This window comes from Balaenoptera borealis (genome assembly GCF_965194805.1).
Source record: "Balaenoptera borealis genome assembly, chromosome: 4".
NCBI classification, from domain to species: domain Eukaryota; kingdom Metazoa; phylum Chordata; class Mammalia; order Artiodactyla; family Balaenopteridae; genus Balaenoptera; species Balaenoptera borealis.
This window is the reverse complement of record NC_138861.1, coordinates 119,101,068-119,123,429: the sequence shown is the minus strand read 5'-3', so window position 1 is coordinate 119,123,429 and position 22,362 is coordinate 119,101,068. Positions and strand designations below refer to the sequence as shown.

Here is a 22,362-nt window from a genome sequence, read left to right as displayed (position 1 = left end):
GTGAATCAGGCCCCGTGTGGACACGTTGGTGCAAGCGAAGCTCTGTGAGGTCTGCTGTGCCACACCGCTGTGTGTAATGCTTTTGCCTCTGGAAAGGATGGCTTCTATGCCCTGTGCTTGATGTACACACACATTTGTGGTGTATCATCTGCGTGTTCAATGTGGCTTTTTCAAGGGAGCTAGCATTAACATGCTAGAAGTCAAACTGTTGGGTTAGTAACTGGTTGTGAATCTTTACTTTTTTATGTCGGTATGAAATTCGCAGTTTTCTGTGGCGAATTTCAGCTTTTTAAGAAACGTTATTTTTTCAGTAGATTGTAAATCTAGCTGATTGAGAGAGGATGAAATTAATATCCTTCCCCCAAAATATATCTGTACACTTTTTTTTAACATTGCAAGAATTGTGTGATGACAGGATTTTCTCAGGGGCAAATAACCAGCATCATGCATTTTTGCAAATGGTACATTTAGCAGAGCATCATGATTTGATCAAGTATTTGTATTTTTCCCATGCCTCCTTAATTTTTAAAAATTTGTTTCTGAAATATTACATATCCAAGCAGAGTCCCTTCTTTCCCTCCCAGAAGAAGGAATTAACTGTACAGGCGGTGATGAAAAGACCTGAGAAAGTTGTTTTTTTTGAATTAAATTGTTGACTTTAAAAGAGCTTGAAAAAAAAAATTTCTAAAGCATATCCAAATTTATCAAAAGAGCTTGTTGAAACTACTGTCTTTATTTGTTTTATTTTTCTTGCATGGCAGTTTCCCTCCTTTGTGTTGGATGGTAGTGGATATTTTAAGATTTGTTTAATGCTCTACTAGTATACTCTGGGAAAAAGCCTTTATTTTAGCATACGTAGTTTTTACCTTGAAGCAGAACTGTATCCTTCCCTTTAATTAAATCCTTCCCCTTAATTAATTTTGTTATCAGTTTTCCATTAGGCCAGATCTCTCAAACACTACTTTCTTTATGTGTAGAAAATTATTTGGGGTGATGTTGATGGTGACCTTATTAAATTGGGGACTGAACAAATCTTCCTGTCCCCTGTCTTCTCAATTGTTCTCTCCTAGTATTAGGAAAAAAGCCAACAGGAGAAGAAAACTCTTAATGTGAAGGTTTGCTTAGGAATGTAGACAGAGAGGTTAAAATGTGATGTCTTTAGATTTTTAAATCATTTAAAAAGCTAAATCTTAATATAGTGTTATATTTCCAGTAATTGTTCTTGAAATTCTTCTCTGAAAACTGCTTTGCAAGAAAAGTGACTCACTTTTTTTTTTTTTTTTTAATCCTGTGGCCTAGAGCCTTCCCAGGAGAAATGCCCGATTCTACCATTTAGCTTGAAAAAAAATCTGTTAGGTGGCACGTAATTATAAATATTTTCCACCTGAATACAGAAAGGAAAGAAATTAATCATCAGCCTGCTCTAACTTATAGTTAATACTTCTGCGTATGAAGGTGTGTTTTCACTCTCAGCCGATAGCAGTTAGTGGGTTGTTTGGAAATTCTGTCTAGCTTTAGCTACAGCAGTACATTTTGTTTTCTTGTCTTTCCTTCTTTTAGGTTTTCTCATCATATGATTCCCGGTCCTCCTGGTCCCCACACAACTGGCATCCCACATCCAGCTATCGTAACGCCTCAGGTCAAACAGGAACACCCGCACACTGACAGCGACCTAATGCACGTGTAAGTGTGCCTCTGTCTTCACCCGCGAGTGCCTTACAGTGCTAAGGACTTAAACCACACAATTTCTTCTCCTTCGCTGTTGTTGAATCTGCCCCCTCTCTGTTATTACGGAAGTCAGTGTAGCTCCGCCTCAAAAGCTCTGTCCCCGAGGACACTAAGCAGCTTGATTCTCACTGCTCTGATTTTGGGTCTGAGATTGAAAAGGAGCACAGACCTCAAAAGATCAAGGGAAACTCACCAAAGGAGGAGTGATCTTCAGAGCATAACGACTGAATCACTTGAGCTGTATAGCCATTTACTACGAGGCTTTAATTGGGTTCCAATTCTTGAGCACAGGAGTTAAAGTAGATTGGAGGGTTCAGTGCCTTTCCTTCTGGAAAGGCAGTCACCCTGCATCGAGGCTTCAGGAGCACAGAGTTCAAGGGAAAGGGGCACACCAAGCCCAGGATTTCCTGTCGGGCCAGGGTTATCCCAGGCTGTTACAGCAGGGCTAAATTGTCCGAAGAGATTAGTAATTGAGTTTCTTAACCTAGGGTTTGTACTGGGATGGGAGGATGGATGGGGTGGCAGGGAGCACGTGATCATCCATAAAACCCCTGCACATACAGGCAAAACCAGCGTGCGTGTGTTTGGGGGAGAGAGTCTAAGGTTTCATTAGCTTCTCAGAGGGGCCGTTGACCCACAGAAGTTGAGAACCTCAGTTCTGGAGGAGGACTGACCACCCGCACTGTATGTTCAGCTTTTCCTGAGGTGACCAAGGAGCATCTAAAAGTTTAGATGGAGCATCTTCACGAGACCGTTTCCACGTTGTGTTAAACCCTTCTATAGCTGTGGGTAAACTTCCTCAAACCAAAGGATCCTTATCCGCAAGGAGTTGATGAGGTGCTCTTCTAAGTTGCTGGTGTTCTGGGGGCTGATACAGAGTCCAGGGCGTGGTCCCAGCCTGAGCTGGGCTTGTGATACAAGCAGATGCTTTGCTTCTCTCCTGCCACCTCTTCCTTATTCGGCTAACCTCTTCCCCACCGCCACCTTTTAGGAAGCCTCAGCATGAACAGAGAAAGGAGCAGGAGCCGAAAAGACCTCACATTAAGAAGCCTCTGAATGCTTTCATGTTATACATGAAAGAAATGAGAGCGAATGTCGTAGCTGAGTGCACTCTAAAGGAAAGCGCAGCTATCAACCAGATTCTAGGCAGAAGGGTAAGTAGTGGGATGGTATGTAAATGTTTATGGTAACCATGGAAGTCCTTCATTAACATCTGCCCAAATGCACTTACATATCAGGTAGTCATAGAATCATTGTATAGTCACCAGCCATTTGGGGAGTAGCAAAGAGAGCACGACAGGCTTTAGGAGGAGTAAGTGATATAATGCCTTGTAGGCAACTTAGGTTGTACCTGACACATAGAAAACTTCCTGAAAATGATAACTAATTTTCCTATTATCATTCTTTAAACGAATATATCTTGAGTGTCTTTTAGGTACCAGGCACTGTGGTAGGCATTAGATAATTATTGCTGAATAAAATAGATGTAGTCCTTGCCCTCGTAGAGCTTGAAGTTTTGTGACAGGATACAGATATTAGACAAATAATTACCCAGTATATATATAATTAAAATTGTGATAAATATTGTGAGTATGTAGAGCAAGGATCTGAGAAAGGACCACAAGGGGGCTGGGGAAGGGCCCAGTGAGAACGTAGTTGAGGCCTGAGAGCTGCATGGGGTTAGCCATGTGGTGAACGGGGTGAGGTGAAGCAGTGTGTGTGTGCATGCGTGCTTGTGCGTGTGTGTGTGCACGCACACTGTGAAGCAGGAAACCACTTAACCCACCCCGGGGGCTACAGAAAGGCCTGCGGGACCAGCCACGCTTCTGGGTGAACCCTGGCAAGCACATGTGGCCGGCTGCTCCTTGCAAGATGTAAGCAGATCGTTCCACCTTGAAGCTTTAAATAGAAGAATTGGTACAGGCCTGAGAAGTCTTCTTTCTAGAAAATTGCTCTCTGATTCTTAACGTGTACATGGGCCAGGTTTCTCGACTGCCCTTCTTTTTGTTGTTGTTGCTTCTTTCACCTATGCTAAGATATTTTTCTGAGCACCTGTTATGTACCAGGAACTGGACTGACAGCTAGGACAGACACTCTTAGATTTCTTTGTCCAGCCACCACCCCAGAGGCTAGTCAAGTCCTTCCCAGTACTTTTCTCAGGATTGAAATGGGTTTAGTTGGGTATCTGACGGGTGGTGGAGAACATTTGAATTTTTCTAATTCAAATTGCATTTTTCTGTAATTACATTGTAATTTTAGAAATGCTTCATCTTAACTTGTTGATGCTCTTCGTATATGTGTGTTAGCTTCTTTTTTTTTTTTAATTTATTTATTTTTGGCTGCGTTGGGTCTTCGTTGCTGCGTGCGGGCTTTCTCTAGTTGCGGCGAGCGGGGGCTACTCTTCGTTGCGGTGTGCGGGCTTCTCATTGCGGTGGCTTCTCTTGTTGCGGAGCACGGGCTCTAGGCGCTCGGGCTTCAGTAGTAGTGGCACGAGGGCTCAGTAGTTGTGGCTCGTGGGCTCTAGAGCGCAGGCTCTTTAGCTGTGGTGCACGGTGCTTAGTTGCTCCGTGGCATGTGGGATCTTCCCGGATCTGGGATCGAACCCGTGTCTCCTGCGTTGGCAGGTGGATTCTTGACCACTGAGCCACCAGGGAAGTCCCGGTAACTTCTTAAAATATGACCCTGTGTATTTGTTTTTGCAACCTCTCAAGAAATTCATGATTTGCAAATGAACATTCAGGAGAAGGAGGGTCTTGACAACCTTTGTGAGACCTAGAGATCATGTTTTAGCTGTTGTTGATAATTTTTGTCATGTTTGTTACAAACCTAATACATTTCAGCATTCATAACAGAAAACATTCAGGAGATTCCCAGTCCACGTGAGGAGGCAGCTGGAGGAAAGCAGGCGTTCTTGTATTATCGATTCCTGTTGGAGAGCATAAAAATGCAGCGATTTCCCATCTGCAAGACACCAGGGTTGCAGGGGTGGGATGCAGCGGTAGATTATAGCTCTTGGTGCCCTGTGTACAGTACTCTATCTCCCTGTGGATTCTTAAACACTTAATAACAATAATTACAATGATTTCCAAAGCCAGATCATAGCAGATGAGTGATTCCCATCATTTTTTGAAGAACTCCGCCTTGAAAGCTTAAAGGCTGACGACCATTTTCCCTGACCCTTTAAAAGAAGAAATCAGAGGAAAAGAAGGGTTCTTATTGCAGCTTGTGTAAAACTCTTAGATTTTTTGTTTGTTTGTTTGTTTGTTTTTTGAGTTAAAGGTCCATGGTCCTCCAGTGGGAATTATTTTCCTGCTCTAGAGAGTTAAGAATATATGAATGTATGCTTCCTATTTTTAATGCACATTTCCAACAGTTGCTACTTTCTCAGCTCCCTTAACAATCCCCAGATCAGAGCATGTGTCCTAAAGGATGGTTCTCATTTAAGGTCTCTCTCTGTTTTTAATTTGGACACCTGTTTCTATTTATAGGTCTCTGAGATCTTTGATTAAGATCAGGTTTTCCATCCTTTCATAACTCCGCCTCTGGCAGGGTAGTCCTTGCTAGTTCTTTAAAGTTCCCAGCTTTAAAATCATGAAGTTTTACATTGGGATAATTAGAATTCTTAATAGTGGGCCTGAAATTCATCCTAGAACATTTGATCTTTTGATTTTTATTCACTTCTACTGTATTTCTAGCATAGAAATGTTCATTCATATGAATGAATCACAGTTTTCTACTGCGTATTCTAAATAATAATAACACAAATATTACTTTAAAATAAGCTTTTCGTTTTCAGACCTTCCAGGCTACTAAAGGAAGTCCATTTACTGCATATTTATTGTCAGAATGTCTCTTCAAATTAAATGGGTATTTTCCCAAAAACTTGGTGAATCTTTCAGTAAGCAGAAGAGATGGAAAAGCATTTTTAGTCAATTGTGTTTCAGAAATTCCTGTAAAGAAAGATCATCTTTCTAGTCTGCATCAGACTTTATTCTTGTTTTCAGTGCAAAACTTTAATACATAGTTTTACCTACTGTTTTACTCTGGTAAATGATGTTTCATTTGTGAGTAAAGTTTGTGAATTAGAAATAACATCAAGGAACTAAAAGCAATCGAAAGTAAGCAAGTAAACAGTTTAGTATGTGGTCTGCTTTTTTTCTCCTTGAATTTTGCTGTGTTGTTAGCTGGGGTCTTGTCAACATAAGTTTCCTACTGTAACTGAAAAATTCGTGCTTGTTTATTAACTGGTTGTTTTGGGTAGAAGACCCAACCTCCATATGTATTTGGGAGACAAGTTCTATTTACAATGCCAGATTTTCTCAGCAAGTTATAAAGCTGCCATAAATTACATAAAATTATACTTTAAATTACTTAAGCTTTTTTATACTATAAAAATATATTTACAGGTAATTATATTTATAAAAAAGATATCTTTATACTGACATACTGCAGTAGGATGAGAGAGATTATTTATCAAATGAATAAACAGATTTACAAAGTAAGACTTCTATCCTTATCTTTTTTCCTCTTAGTGTCTTTTTTTGTGTTCCTTTTTGATAATGCTTTGCCTCTTGCTGATCATGTTAGCACCAGAACTGTCTAAACACTAATGATCAGTCTTTTTTTTTTTTTTTTTTTTAATTTATTTATTTATGGCTGTGTTGGGTCTTCGTTTTTGTGCGAGGGCTTTCTCTAGTTACGGCAAGCGGGGGCCACTCTTCATCGCGGTGCGCGGGCCTCTCACTATCGCGGCCTCTCTTGTTGCGGAGCACAGGCTCCAGACGCGCAGGCTCAGTAGTTGTGGCTCACGGGCCTAGTTGCTCCGCGGCATGTGGGATCTTCCCAGACCAGGGCTCGAACCCGTGTCCCCTGCATTGGCAGGCAGACTCTCAACCACTGCGCCACCAGGGAAGCCCATGATCAGTCTTTTTTAAAAAAAGTGTAGGCTGATCTTTTCCACTGTGCCCAGGTCGGCTTTTTCTCCCTGTGAAGGTCTCTAGGTTAGTACCTCAGGTTTAGAAAAGCTGTCAGTTGACAGAGGCAGTGTGACTTTTCCTGCCTAAACTTCCACTGCTCCCCAGACGTGCCTTCCTAGGCTCCACTTGACTAATTGTGATTACTCTGCTAGTACAAAGAATTGCGTCTCAGGTAACTTTTTCCAGGTGTTTGGGTTTTTTTTTGTTTTTTTTGTTTTTCCTGCCACCTCCCCATCTCCTCTCCCCTCTCCGCCCCCCCACCTTGTTTTTTCTTTTTTTTTTAAAAGAAAAGCATATTACCTGATTTGCCTTTAGACTCAGGCCAAGTCCCGCTGTGTGTCATGCATCTTAACTTTACACTCTGCACGTGTAAAGCAATTAAAAATGAAATCATCTGCCCTATCCAGCAGAGGCCCTGGCCTTCAAGGGGCTTTTCAAAGGAAATGGAATTGGTTGCCTTGCCTGTAAGCCCCACCGCCTCTGGACGGGAGGAGGGAGGGGAGGTTGGGATGAGGCCGAAGGTGCTTTAGTGCTCTCCTTGAGATCAGGTTCTCGTTCTTCTAACAGGCAAGAGCAGCAGGTGTTCGTTTTCTTGAGGAGAGCATCCCTGCCATGCTCTGGGGGCTGCGTCCTAACCACTGGGTCGCTGTCCTGGAGGGCAGCCTTTTCTCGCTCACCAGCCCCTCTCCCTCGCTCCTCCTTCCTTTCCCCCAATCCAGTCACACCTTTCTTTTCTTTTTGTCTTATCATTTTAAAAAACAAGAACAGGGTAATTAAAATCAATATGCAGGGTAGAGGTGAATGAGAAAGAATCGCCCAGCCTTTAAGGGGAAGTTAGCGAAATGCAAAGCGACACACCCTAGAGCTGGGAGCCCTGGAGTGGGAGCCGGGCTCACTCAGAGCGTGTGCGCGTGCATGTGCACGTGTATGTAGCTGCGCAGTGGTGTGGCGTCGGGTCCACCGCCTCTGTGCCGTCACCTCCAGCCAGTGGGTTCCCCAAAGTGAAGCCAGTTCTCCTGGGATTTTCTGACAACAGATCCTGGCATTTGGGAAGTAGGGGGACGAACTTGGAAACTGCTCCCTGGGGGCCTGGGGTAAGTTGTGTGCAAACACACACAAAGTGCCAGTACAGGCTGCTAAAAATCCCAAACAGCACCTTGCCTGCATAAACTGTTTTGCTCTGTATGATAAATAAATATATGTTACCTAAAGGGAAATGGAAAATTTGCAGGGTGTCAGCTGCTACGTTCTCCAGATTAGATCCTACAGTTTCAAAGTCTAGATGGCAAAATAAACTTAGGTCATGCTCCTTGTTTTCCATCCGAAGGAAGCTAAAAAACATAGCCATAAAGTATGCATGTTTGATTATACAGTGTTATCTGTATTCTCCCTATGGACAATTAGTGTTTAAATAAGTGTGAGGGGAGGGTGAAGAGACTGAGACAGACTGACTTTTGATGTCTTGCTTTATAGACAGGATCATATGATGAAGGTTTCAGATTCCTCACATGACAGAGTGGGAGAGTGCATGGGAGGTGAGGATATATCTGTGGAAATTACTTCATTTTGCATAAATAAATGGTGCTTGGGCTCAGATGTCAGAATATGCTGCAAACTATGAAAAGGGCTAAGGTGGGTGTTGAGGTTCACCAGTGAATGTTCTCTTTAATTTGTATTGGAGAAGAGAAAGGCTGGGTGACAGGCCATTTCACTTTGGATACTTTGACAGGTTTCATGTAACATGAGAACAGAATAGAGAAATCAAAGTTTGAGTCTCACTCCAGCCACCGAACTCTAGATGGATTTCTGCAACACGTGGTCTTCTGCCATTTAAAAATAAATCAAAGTTTAAATGCTTAATATTTTCATTCTTCAGTGTTTGAAATATGAAACATATAATACTGTCGCTATTTTGCTTTTACTTGATTTTTTCCTCCTTCCCCTTTCTTTTTCAGTGGCATGCCCTCTCTCGCGAAGAGCAGGCTAAATATTATGAATTAGCGCGGAAGGAAAGACAGCTACATATGCAGCTCTATCCAGGCTGGTCTGCAAGAGACAATTATGTAAGCACTTTATGCACACCAACGGCTCTCTCCTCTCACTCATTCTCTGTCTCTGTTGCTCTCATGAAGGAAATGTGTTGTAGAGTGTATCTAATGCTGGCGCCGTTCTCTAGTTTTGAAAGTTAATGAACTTTATAATAAAGATTTCATGGATATATTCCATTCTGAAAGCTTTGTGCTGTCAATATTTTTTGGCTATATGCTAATGAAATCTTTCAGTAAAATTTTTTAAATCGAAGAAAACCTTATCATTAAAATGTTGGTGAAAAAGATTTTTTTAAAAGCATATAATCTCATCACGTAAAGGCAGCATTAGTAATAACTAGTTACGCTACCTTCCAGTATCTTTTCTGTGCCTATCTTTTTTTTTAGCATCTTTATTGGAGTATAATGGCTTTTTACAGTGGTGTGTTGTGCATATCTTTTTATCTTTTACTTGGATATGTGTGGGTGGGTGGCTGTGTATATACACACACTTCTGTATCATGCTGCTTTTTGCTCTTATATATAATAAGCATTTTTCTGTTATGGCATAGTGTTTCTGTATATCAGTTTTAACAGGTATACAGTATTTCACTGAGTGAATGTCACAATTTTACTTAACCATTTTTTCCCTGCTTTTTAGACATTTGCTATTTTTTTTTTAATAATTGGAAATTATCCTGCAGTGGATGGTGCATAACAGTTTTTAGGACTTATTTCCACAGGACAGACTCACAGTAGTGAAATTGTAGTGAAACAGTAGTGAAATTGCTGAGTACAGATTATAAATATTTTAAAGCCTCTTGATACATATTGTCAGATTTCTTTCCAAAATGCATTGTGTTATTTTACACTTCTTACAAACAATGTATTCCAGTGACTGTTTTGCACAGACTAATTAAAACTGGGTTAAAAAAAGCATTTTTTTGTTTGTTTCATATTAACGTACCCTGATGCCTATTATATGTTTTATTCAGATGGAGTAGGTATTATCATATTTTTAAGCTGTACTAATTTTACTGGAAAAAAAATATCTCATTTATATTGCCAATTATTTTATTACTTCAGAGTTTGAATACCTTACTCATGTAGTCTCGATACAGCAAAAACTACTGAGAAAGAATATTATAAGTGATATTAGTTGTATCATATTTTATAGAGGGGAATGATTTTGATTACTTAAGCTCTTAATTTAAAAATTTGAAGATCATTTTCATGTTTCTTGTGAGACTAGCATTCAGAGTGCCAGCTAGGACAGACTTCACATTAAATGGAATTGTGAAATGCCTTTGTGGAATGCCTTTGTGGAAGGCATAGACTTCACAGTCTATGCCATTTCCCTCCTTCTCCAGGTGGACCAGCTCAGTCTTCCAGGGCCTTTGTGGAAATGCCTTTTTAAAAAGGGCGAGGCACTATGGAGAACAGTATGGAGGTTCCTTAAAAAACTAGAAACAGAACTACCATACGACCCAGCAATCCCACTACTGGGCATATACCCTGAGAGAACCATAATTCAAAAAGAGTCATGTACCACAATGTTCACTGCAGCACTATTTACTATTTAGCCAGGACATGGAAGCAACCTAAGTGTCCCTGGACAGATGAATGGATAAAGAAGATGTGGCACATATATACAGTGGAATATTACTCAGCCATAAAAAGAAACGAAACTGAGTTATTTGTAGTGAGGTGGATGGACCTAGAGACTGTCATAAAGAGTGAAGTAAGTCAGAAAGAGAAAAACAAATACCGTATGCTAACACATATATATGGAATCTAAAAAAAAAAAATGGTTCTGAAGAACCTAGGGGCAGGACAGGAATAAAGACGCAGATGTAGAGAATGGACTTGAGGACAGGGGGAGGGGGAAGGGTAAGCTGGGACGAAGTGAGAGAGTGGCATGGACATATATACACTACCAAATGTAAAATAGATAGCTAGTGGGAAGTAGCCGCATAGCACAGGGAGATCAGCTCGGTGCTTTGTGTCCACCTAGAGGGGTGGGATAGGGAGGGTGGGAGGGAGACGCAAGAGGGAGGAGATATGGGGACATATGTATATGTATAGCTGATTCACTTTGTTATAAAGCAGAAACACACCATTGTAAAGCAATTATACTCCAATAAAGATGTTAAATAAATAAATAAATAATTAATTAATTTAAAAAAAAAAGGGGGCGAGGGTGAAGCCATGAATCAATATGTAAATCAGTGTGTGGCCATTGCTGGAGATGGTCCTGTGCGGACGCACGTCTGAGGTCTTACATCCCATATAATGAGGCACCAAGACTTCCGGAACACATTTGTTTCCTGTGACATGCTCCAGAGCAGAAGTCACTACTGGTCAGGATTTGGAGCTTAAACGTTGGATACAGCTATGGCGTAGGAAGTAAGAGTCCTCCTGTTTGTGACTTGGGAGCAGCAGCTTCATCAACTCTCCTGAACCGTTGTCTTGATTGTTTTAAATAACTACTTGGGTTGGCCAAAAAGTTTGTTTGGGTTATAGTGTAAGATGCTATGGAAAAACCCTAATGAACTTTTTGGCCAGTGCAATACTATATGCCAATGGTCAAGAGCTGTCTTAAATGCTTTTTGTGTTATTTTCTAGTCCTTCTAATAATCCTGTGGCATCAACAGTATTATTGTATTTTACAGATGAGGGAAATTAAATTGTCAGGAGGTTAGGTAATTGGTCCAGGGCCATGTAGTGGCTAAGCTACAAGGGAAACCCAGGTTCCCCAGACTTCACAGTCTATGCCATTTCCCTCCTCCTCCAGGTGGACCAGCTCAGTCTTCCAGGGCCTTTTTAGGAAGTCTGCTTTAGTTGAAGACTTTTCTCCCTGAACTGGGCTTCCATCCTCTGGGCCGTAATTAGTATTTTCTGGATAGAGCCTTCGTGATGCCCTTTAAGTGGGAAGATCAGTCCCCCACCTAAAGGGTTTCAGAAGTGTCTTCCTCTAACCCTGTCCTGGATCTCTTTTGGATGTGGTTGGCCTTATAGGGGAGAGTGGCCTTCCTTCTTTGACCTCTGGGAGAGCTTTGCTGTGCTGTGACCTTGCATAGATTTAGTGTTGCATGTTGACTGTCTTTTTTTTTTTTTTTTTGAAGTATAGTCGACTTACAGTGTTAATTTCTGCTGTACAGCAAAGTGATTCAGTTATACATATATATATATTCTTTTTCATATTCTTTTCCATTACGGTTTATCACAGGATATTGAATATAGTTCCCTGTGCTATACAGTAGGACCTTGTTGCTTATCCATCCTATATATAATAGTTTGTATCTGCTAATCTCAAACTCCCAATCCTTCCCTTCCCCATTGCCCCCTCCCCCTTGGCAACCAAGTCTGTTGTCTATGTCTGTGAGTCTGTTTCCGTTTCATAGATATGTTCATTTGTGTTATATTTTTTTTTTCAAACTCATCCTTCTTTTTATTTATTTATTTATTTTTGTTTTATATTGGAGTATAGTTGATTTACAATGTTGTGTTAGTTTCAGGTGTACAGCAAAGTGATTCACTTATATGTATACATATATCTATTCTTTCTCAGATTCTTTTCCCATATAGGTTATTGTACAGTACTGAGTAGAGTTCCTTGTGCTATACAGTAGGTCCTTGTTGCTTATCTATTTTATATATAGTAGTGTGTATATTGTTAATCCCAACCTCCTAATTTATGTGTGTTGTATTTTAGATTCCACATATATGGATGATATCATGTCTTTGAGTGAAGTTTCTGTTTCTGATCCTTAAGGAGTGAGTTTCCACTTTTAAGAAGAGATAAAAGAAACACATGTTCTCTCCCTCTTGCTCTCTCCCCTTTTCTCCATGTGGAGAGACGGGAAGAGAGTAGTTTTAAAGAAAACCAGTGTTATGTGAATTTACCTTTAAAGATTTTCCTCTGCGCAACTTTTAAAGGAAATTGTTTTGCGTAACTTGATTTTAGGATCTCTTTGAATGAAGGGGAAGCCCAGCTTTGTTACTTAAAATGTTTATAACAATCAAAATAAGCCTATTAATTACTAAGGCAAACAGAAGTCAATCAAGTGGTATCACTTTAGCTAAAGATATTACAGTATTCTTTTTATTTATTTATTTATTTATTTATTTATTTTTGGCTGTGTTGGGTCTTCGTTTCTGTGCGAGGGCTTTCTCTAGTTGCGGCAAGCGGGGGCCACTCTTCATCGCGGTGCGCGGGCCTCTCACTATCGTGGCTTCTCTTGTTGCGGAGCACAGGCTCCAGACGCGCAGGCTCAGTAGTTGTGGCTCACGGGCCCAGTTGCTCCGCGGCATGTGGGATATTCCCAGACCAGGGCTCGAACCCGTGTCCCCTGCATTAGCAGGCAGATTCTCAACCATTGCGCCACCAGGGAAGCCCCAGTATTCTTAAAATAAGAGTACAGGAATACAGTCTAAATAAGATGCATGCCCTGTGTCTTAGCATTTCATTGTCAGAATGCTATCCTGATGCTCACTGCGATCATATTAAATATATATCTCAATGATTTAGTATTAAGTTGTCCTATTCTATGGCATCATAGATTTTATAACTTCGTTTTTCTAACTTTCATTTTTTATAACTGGTTTTCGTAAATCAGTGCACATATTTTCTTAGGTGTATTATTATATTTATATTATTAGAGCTTTTAAATGTAGTGCTTAAAACCCAAGTACTATATATGATTTTAATGAAAATTTTATTTGTGTTTACTACACATGAATTTTGTTTTTGTGTTAAGCTGACATGAATACATCCAAACTCCTTAGGTCCTTTTGTCTACCATAAATGTAAGTTCTCTTGAAGCACTGATGTATACCTAAAATATAGTACAGGTTATTTCACAAAGCAACATCAGTCTGACATGTCAGGGAACGGTCGCATGTTCTAGGCACGTGCTAGGCATGTGCTGGGTGGCAGAGATGTGCTGAGACTCGGGCAGTGCTCATGGGAGCCGATAGCCACGTGGCTGAGGGGTCCAGGGCCACAGCCCATCATGACACCTGTGCGGAGTTACGTTATGGTGGTGAGCTCTGCCTGGGGCTGACATTGGGGGACGGGAGGTGGGGGTGGAGGTGGTGGGGAGAGAAGGGTCCTGGACAAGATGACACCTGAGGTGAGTCTTAAAGGGCAAATGGGAGCTAGAAGAAGGTGAGGAAGAAGGCTCCAGACACAGGAAACAAGCTTTTATTGCACCTTCTGGAAACCACAGTCGTTGCATTTGAAAGGGAGATAGCAGATACCCCTGAGAAGCATGCCCTTCCTTTGTCTGCTCCCCTCCTCCTGGAGCACCTTAAATCTTCTGAAAGAAGACTCCATTATTTTTGATATGCCATTTCCCCAGGTCACTAATATCTGTTGTTTGCCTTAGTGTTTGTGAGGATAGTTTCAGTCAACTTTCCAAAGATATAAAGCCTCAATGGTCAGGTCATGTGACATGAAGAAAAACTATCTTGAGGTGCATAAAAATAGATAGTTTTATATATTCATACAATATACTCAATATAATCTTATGGTTTTACTTTTTGTGAATGTGATTATTACAGCAGACGTAAGATAGAGATACTGGATGTGATATGTGTCCTATGACACTTATATGAAAAGACCATCCTAATCCAGGTTGGTCATTTACTTTTCATATAAATCAAATATATACTGTGTCTATGCCCTATTACAATTATTTTTTGAGGGGAAAGTAATTATGAAGAAAAATAGAAAATTAAACTACTATCAATGGGACCTAAAATTATAAATTTGTGATTAAGATGATTTTGAAATGTATTTTAAATTGCAAGCATATTCACGTTATCGTGTTTGTTTTAGGAAGCAGGGTCCTTAACTGCCATAAATAAGTCTTTAAAGTTACCTTCTAAGTTTTCTCAGGTTCTATCTTACCCTTCTACTACTGTCTTCAGTTATGTCTTGTCTGTGCCATGGGAGCTGAGGGGCCTCAGTTAACATTGTGGATTTTTAATTAGATGGTGGAATTCACAGTAAGGAGGATTTATCATCAATACTACCAGAAGTGGGTCCTAAGTGTGGTGGTTAGCAGTAAAAGGAGTGCCTCCTTATTAAGCGGGCTTTCCTTGAAGGTGGGCGGGTGGGGGGGGGGGTCTGTGGCCACAGCCCTAGGACATCATCATCCTGTGTGTGTGTGTGTGTGTGTATGGCCACCGCCAACGTCAGTACAGTACTGATGACATTAAATGCAAAGCTATAGAGACAGAGGTCACAGATAAGAATTTCCTTCTCTTGCCCTGTTTCTAGGTACAGATGGTAAAGAGAGACATATAATGAGGCATCTTGATCTCTTGGTTGACCGCCTGCTGGTCCTTTTGTATCACGTTCATCCATGTGTTCACAGTACAGTCTATAACATGAACATGTGCCTGTCTTCTTCCAGGGTAAGAAAAAGAAGAGGAAGAGAGAGAAACTACAGGAATCTACATCAGGTAGGCACCATGTGACTTTCCAGCCAATTCTCATGCTTCTGACAAGCACCTTTTAAAGTAGCCTGCATCTTTCTACACGCTGCTTTATTCTTCAGCTGTAACGTATGATTGTTGAACTCTGCTTTTCTTCCTGAGATTCTTTAAAAATGTTTGAAAGACCTTTCTTTTAAATGTGACTATGTGAAGGTACACCTAAAAAGCTCTTGCAAACCCTGTCACCTGGATTCCTGGTTGTTAACTGTGGTTGTTTTTAAGGTTTTGTTTTTGCTTTTGTTGTCTGTGTTCTCTTTGCTTTAACACTTCTGTTCTTCTTTTTGCAAAACTCCTTACAATACAGTTTTTTATGATGACTCTATGATATGCTACCTTATATCCCCTTGAGAATCTTTTCTGTGGTTTGGGGTTATTTAAAAATATAAAACATGGTGATAGGGTTTATCTTTCGTGTACATTAATTCAAGGCATCAATCAGTGAGGTCCAGTTTATTTCCCCTTTTCTTTCATAAAAGATAAGGCCTCTACTTGTACTGCACAAATAAAAATGGCTGGTATAAGAACCATAAAAAGTAAAGCAGACAGGTCCACATTATATTGTAGCTACTACGTATTTGGAATGTACAAAAACCTCTTCAATAAAAATTTGTTAAAGACACAATTTTCTGCAGGTACAGGTCCAAGAATGACAGCTGCCTACATCTGAAACATGGTAAGAACGACTCTCTGGTCCTACTGCTGACATTAGTTATAAACAGAGGCACTTGCTTGTGAATCTTCTTGCTCATACTGATGCCATTCAGCATTGCTCCTTTAAAGAGGAAAGGCCATCAAAATCAAATTAGTGCTTTAAAACATCTGATGGTTTTTATACCGGCTATGGATTTGCAATATAGTATGTGTCTCTCTCTTCTCTTCTTCCCCTTTTTGCCCCTTTAATCTTTCTCCATTCCCTTTCCCCTAACTCTTGTCAGCCATTCCTTACTGACCAGTGGCAAATCTGCCTGCTTCAGAAACAAACAAGTAACAAAAACCGGCAAAATGCCATCTTACTCTGCAAACCCAGGGCGGCATTGGAGGAGCTCAGGCTGGCCCAGGACCTGGAAGGTTTTGTGGTATAGAGACTTTTTCTCAGTTGAGATGACATATAGAGGCTTAAAAGTAATATATTTGTTTCTAGTGAGAAAGAGAGGGATGCTTCATTTTTTCTGTGATTTAAAAATGTGGCATGGGGACTTATGAACTGTATTCTATCAAGTTCTTTATTGGTAACCATTGCTAGATCTCACTCTCATCTTTATAGGTGATATTTATTTCATTTCTTTTTATTGTAGTTATTTGATTTTTGACCACTTGACCACCATCCCTGGCGGGAACCTGGCTTTGTAAATTGCCTCAGTCTTTGCTAGGCTTTGAATTCACAGTGTGTCTACACTGTGACAGTTCTTCTCAGAGGCGCTCCCTTTGATTCTATTCTCTCTAGGAACCCACCTCCCAGTCCCGTCAGCTCTATCTTTTGGGTCTGTCTCGAGTCTTTCCTCTCACACTCAGCAGTTTCATAGCCCAAGATCAGGTGCTCAGACTTTCCATCTGGATTATTGTAATAAGACTTTGGATAATTTTCCTGCTTCCAGACTTCCTTTCTGCCAGTTCATCCTCTGTGTTGCTCCCAGAGGGATCTGCTGAAACACAAACGGATTGTGTCACTTCCCGACTTAAAAACGGTCAGCCCACTGTCTGAGGGACGCAGTGCAGACCACGTCAGTGTGGATCTGCGTCTACCCTGTCCTGGGGGTTCCACTCTCTGACCCGCCTCACCTCCAACCATGCGTCTTGGGCTCAGTCCAAACAAAACTATTTGCCGTCCCTGAGGCAGATGGAGGTTGCTGCACGTGCTGTCCCTGTGCTTGGAAAGCCCGTTTCCTCTGCCTGAGGGTGGTGTTTCTTAGGAGAAGAGCATTAGCCTGCGGGTCACTTCATTCTTGACTAGAACCAGATGACCGCTTAATCTTTCAGAACTTAATTTTGGTGCTCAAATTTCAGCGGACTTTCCCAGGGGAATCTGCAGAGATTTTGATACCAAATAGATACGAATTTTGCATCAGCTGTTTGCCCCGGCAATCTGCTTGCGCTCTTTAATCTTCATTTTCCTCCACTGTAAAATGGGAACAGTAACCGCCACCCGCTAGGGCTCTTTGTTTATCGTATGTGGCCTCCCTCCCTCCCTAGACGCCACCCCCAAGACCTGATGCAGCTGCCTTCTCCTCTGTGAAACTTGCCTCATCCTTATTCACGTTCCCCAGGTTCTTCAAAATGTCATCATTGTTCTTTTATGATATCAAAAGTCTTCTAAACTAGCGCTGAGTGGTAGGCTTTTCTCCAGGTAAAAAGAAGATCAGCCCTTCATACAGGTGACCAAACAAGATATCAGAAAGATAATATCACAGATGATGTTCATATTTAATTCAACTTAATGGCTATTAATTGAGGACCTCTTCTGAGCTGGCCCCCCAGCTTGGTTATAGGAGCACAGGCTCTGCCCCCAGGTGCTCATGGCATCATAGTTTAGAAGTAATTTTAGTAGCAACCACATGCTCTTGTACTTCTTCTTTGCGTTTTTTTAGAAGACTATTGTCCTTTTAATGACTAAACACTTAGGTATGGACAGCAGCCCTTTTTATGCTCTGCCTCGAAACAGAAAACCCTTATAAGCATACCGTGCTAAGGACCAACATGCGCTGATTTTACTCTGTCCTCTGTTTGCACCAAAATCTTCAATGCTGTTTCTATTAAAAATCATGCAAAAATGTATTTCTCTGCTTCATACTTTGATATTTGGTTTTAGTGTCCTTAATGATTAACATTATATAGTATTTTAGAGTAGACGATTAGGCTGAATGCATTTTTGTCCTAGAATGTATCCCAAATATCTCTTTTTAAAATCATGTTACAGTGATCATGGTGTTTTCTTGTCACTTACTTGTTTTTCTAAAGGTCAAGGTGTGTCCCCTCTGCCCTGCCCCAGAAAAACACAACAAAGTCTCCCCCCCCCCCCCAAGAAAAAAATTTTCACCAGCGACCAGTGAGGCTCCCGTCGGCTGGGCTGCACTTAATCAGAGTCTCCAGTGTCCCGCTCCCCTCTCGTTGCTGGATCAGTCATGCAGCCTTTGAAGTTCTGTCCTCCCCACTATCCTGTCTTAGAGAGCGGCACTGGCAGTCATCTGATAAGAATAACTAAGCGGAGAGAAGGTCAGATTTGCATTCGTAAAGATTTCCGAAAATTAGGAATGATACTATCCCTACTGTTTCCCCATCCCCTTCTTTGTTTTAGGAATTCAGAAACTTCTATCTGTGTAGTAGTTGACTTGTTTAGTCATTATTCCGCATTTATTGAGCACTTTATAAATGCCAGTTAGCTCCATAATACCTGGAAATACAGCATCGAACAAGGCTCAGAAGGTCCCCGCTCTGTACTGCTTACATCTCGGGCAGAGGAGTTGATTTAAAACAAACAGGAAAGTGTAAGTGCTATAATAAAAATAAAACAGGGAGTGACTTGAGGGTCGGCTTTGGCTTGAAGATCATGAAAGGCCCTTCTGAGGAGGTGACACTCAGTGATAACCAGTTGTTTTCCCTGGAGGGTATTGTGTGTATTGTTCTGAATGAAAGACCAGGCCAACAGGGCACCCTGTAGAAAGAGCTTAGAGGAGTGAGGCCACGCGGGCTCTCACATTAGCCCTCCCTGTGCTGTATGGCCTGGCGCAGTAGGTTTAAGCCGGAGACTGGTTCCTCGGCACAAGTGAAAGGGGCGCTTTGCTGGCCTCTAAGCTCCCGGCTGCATCAGGTCCCAACGTCCTGGTCTGCTTTGTGCTTCCGCGGGCTGCACTGCCTCCCAGTGTTAGTAAAGGGACTCGGGTCTCTTTTTTGTTTACTAATTTGTCGTCCTCATTCTAGGTCTGGGTGGCTCTGTATAACTATAAGGCACCTTATGATCTTGAAAACGACTTGCCCACGATGTGCTTGCTCTTCAAGTCCTGTATAGGTCACTTCCTGCCTACCCTCCTCCTCCACAGGATGAGTGCCCACAAGCACTGCCTCTAGTCTGGGGCTTTGCTTCCCCACTGATGCCATCATGTGGCTCCTTGTTTGTTTGCCAGACTTCGGTCCCGCTATTGCTGGCTCCACCTTAGAAAAAAGCCGCAGACAGATGAAATGTTTGATTAGACTTGATCCTGCACATAGTGTCTGTGAAAGCTCACAGGACTTGCTTTCAGTTCTGAAGGGAAGTTCTGAAGTCACGGCCCTCCCTGCAGGAAGGTAAAGCTAACGGAGCACGGTGCCCAGACAGGGAGGATGCCGTGACTCCAACGTGAAGGGACTTTTGAGAGGGTTTCTTTCCGCACAGCGCAACTTAACGTTATCCTGCTGCCCTTAAAGGAAGTTCCTAGTAGATCACTGAGCTTAGACAGCCATGATGTAGCTCAAATGCTAGGGAACTCTCATTACTCTGAACTAGAGTGGGACAGTGGACTATAAGGAAAAGACCCCACCCATCAGGAAAAGACGCCTCTGTGAACCAAAAAGCCCTCTGAAAACTTGTTTCTGTTCCTTGAAAGACATGAGTTTCACTTAATACTTTCTCATTTCATTGGTGGGAAATGCCCTTGCAGTTGCTTCATATACCCAGCTGTGTCCCCATCTCCCTGTGAGCTTCTACTTTTGTGTATCCTATAAGAATATTCACTCTGGCGAAATCAAGTTGAAACAAAGAAATTAGCATTAACCCAGTCTCAACACCTTGCAGCAGACTTCTTTAGGATTATTGGAAACGGGATCCTTAAAAGACATTCCTCCAAGTTGGAGGTGATCCCCAAGCTGTGGGATCATTCAAGAAATCCAGATTCATCCTTAGCTTTTTTAACTAACTAACTTGCCACTTGTGGGAGCTGGGAGCCCAGGGCCTCAGGCAGTGAGACTTACACACGTTCTCCTGTGAAGGCCAGTATCATAAAATGCCAATTGTTTGTTTATTCACTCTGCCAACATCCAGTGAGGCCTACTCCTGCAAGTCAAGAACTACTTTAGGCAGTGGGGTTACTTGCTAAACGGACCCTGTCCGTTACCAGAGGCGCTCCCTGTTTAAGAAGATGCAGACGTACAAATGGATAATTATAAAATAATATGTTTTATGCTACCAAGGAAGTGCATACAGCGCAGTGTGTAAAAACAAAGACGACGGAAATCAGAGCGCGATCAAGGAAGGCCTCCTGCAGGAGGTAACACTTGCGTGTCCAGTCATGGGGGAATTCTTGAGTTTGACAGAACAATGATCGAGTTGCTTTGAGTTTCCAGTATTTTGGTGCACGTTTCATTTGGAATATGTAACGTCAAGAGTTTGTCAGAAGTCAGAGATTATCATCAAATACTGAACTTCCCTTTCTTCCTGACTTAATCAAGCTTCATAAAGAAGCAAAGAATTAGAATTTTTGAAAAGCTGGAGAGAATTATCATTCTGAGTTTACTAACTTAAAAACTTTACAGGTTGGTTTACTAATATTTACTTTAGCAAAACATAAAAAGTCCACTATCTTAAAGTTATATAGATTGAAAAGATATTCTTATGATATTTCAGTGTATTTCATTTGATTATATAACGTCAAAGGTCTAGTTTAAAAGTAGAAACAAGCTATCTTTTTTTAAAAAGCAAAAAATCTCTGGTTAAACGCACCCAGAGATACATATAGGCACTCACATACAGACATACTTCTGTACACTATGATTTTAGCCTTGGCATAATCTTTAGCTTGCACACTTGCTGAACTGAGAAATTAATATATATTTTTTACTAAATAAAAACATTCGCCTTTATTTCCTTGGTGCCAAGAGGTGTATGGGAGAAGTAATTTCTAGTACAGTATAGAATGCAATAGTTAATTGTGCAGTGCTTGGATTTACATCTTTAAAAAAATTGTCTCTAGCTTTCCATTATAGACTGGAGTCATGTGCAGGACTAGCGAGAAGACTGTGACCCTGAAGGTCTTCTAGGAACCTTGTCTGAAGCTCAGGACTTAGCCCTGTCCTCTTAAGACTCAGGGAGAGGTCTAAATATTTTCAGCGGTCTCCTTGAGAAAAACATTTATTTCGTATAGTTTTTGAAGCTCACCCTGGGGAACTTGATGCTTTTGCCTAATCTTTGCTCTGAACTCTGTTCCCTAAGTACTTATGTAGTCACCCCCATTAAGTATCAGTGAGCCTCTGGGTATTTGTTCCTAGGTTGGCATGTCTAGTTAGAAGGCAAAGCCAAGTGCTTACAGAGTAGTAAAGTTGGAAGCAGCTAGAGAAATGGTAAGGCTTGTCCAAAGTCTCAGAGTAAAAATTAAGGCTTTGATAATGAGAAAGTGAAAAAACTACGCCCTGTTTTCCATCCTTCATCTTTTTGTCACACGATTAGGCACTAAGTGTGTCGGGCACTTAGCCTAGAATTGCCACTAAGCACACAGGAGACGGCAGAGTCAGGAGCTCTCGGGAAGGGAGCCGCATATCTGGAGGCGGGAGACCAGCACGGCCACCTGCACCCGGCTCAGTGCTGTCCCCAGGCTGCTCCTGAGCGCCCTCTGAGTGGTGGCCCGGACAGTGCAGGGCCTCGCCTGCCAGTTGGCCAAGCGTCTGGATCCTGATGGAAACGACTGTGGACGTGTCATTTGTCTTGTCAGGATCGCAGGTGTGCTGTGCCTAGGACACGGAGGTCTGTCCCTGCCTGGGGTGGTAGCCTACCCGCGTTCCCCTCCTCTTACGTCTGGCTGCAAACCCCTGCGAAACGTGTCATGAGTTAGCGGAAAACTTGTAGAGAATTCACAGGGCAATGACACTTGACTGCAGTGTTCTTACTAGGGACTTCCTAGTAAGACCGTTCAGCAGGAAAATTCAGACACTGATAGCAAGGGCAGCCTTGGTCACGCTGTCTGAGGCAGAGATGGCAGCCTCACGGCACTGTGTAGCTAGACTAAGTTGTGCGTGGACCGCAGGTTTTCAGGTTCTAACCATTCTCCAGAATGCCTTATGCTTGCCCATATGATGAGAGCCTTTTGATCACAAGGAGCAGAAACAACCCCTGCTAGGCTAAGGGACCTCTATTTAAGGATACAGGACCATCGTGTGGAAGCCGA

General features: G+C 41.8%; 1 protein-coding gene across 4 annotated transcripts in view; it reads left to right on the top strand.

Annotated features, from left to right (window-relative positions):
• The window catches only part of LEF1 (lymphoid enhancer binding factor 1), a gene marked incomplete at its 5' end in the record, with an annotated part of 126,321 nt that overhangs the window by 85,282 nt on the left and 18,677 nt on the right, over positions 1-22,362 (top strand). For 2 of the 4 annotated variants that reach the window (XM_082389119.1, XM_082389118.1), the window contains 5 exons: positions 1,561-1,683; positions 2,720-2,882; positions 8,660-8,767; positions 15,154-15,202; positions 15,868-15,908. In XM_082389119.1, coding sequence (XP_082245245.1) covers positions 1,561-1,683; positions 2,720-2,882; positions 8,660-8,767; positions 15,154-15,202; positions 15,868-15,902 — 478 coding nt within the window. In that variant the 3' untranslated portion in view covers positions 15,903-15,908. The remainder of the gene's footprint in view (positions 1-1,560; positions 1,684-2,719; positions 2,883-8,659; positions 8,768-15,153; positions 15,203-15,867; positions 15,909-22,362) is intronic. The other 2 variants (XM_082389121.1, XM_082389120.1) reach the window with 1 other exon arrangement.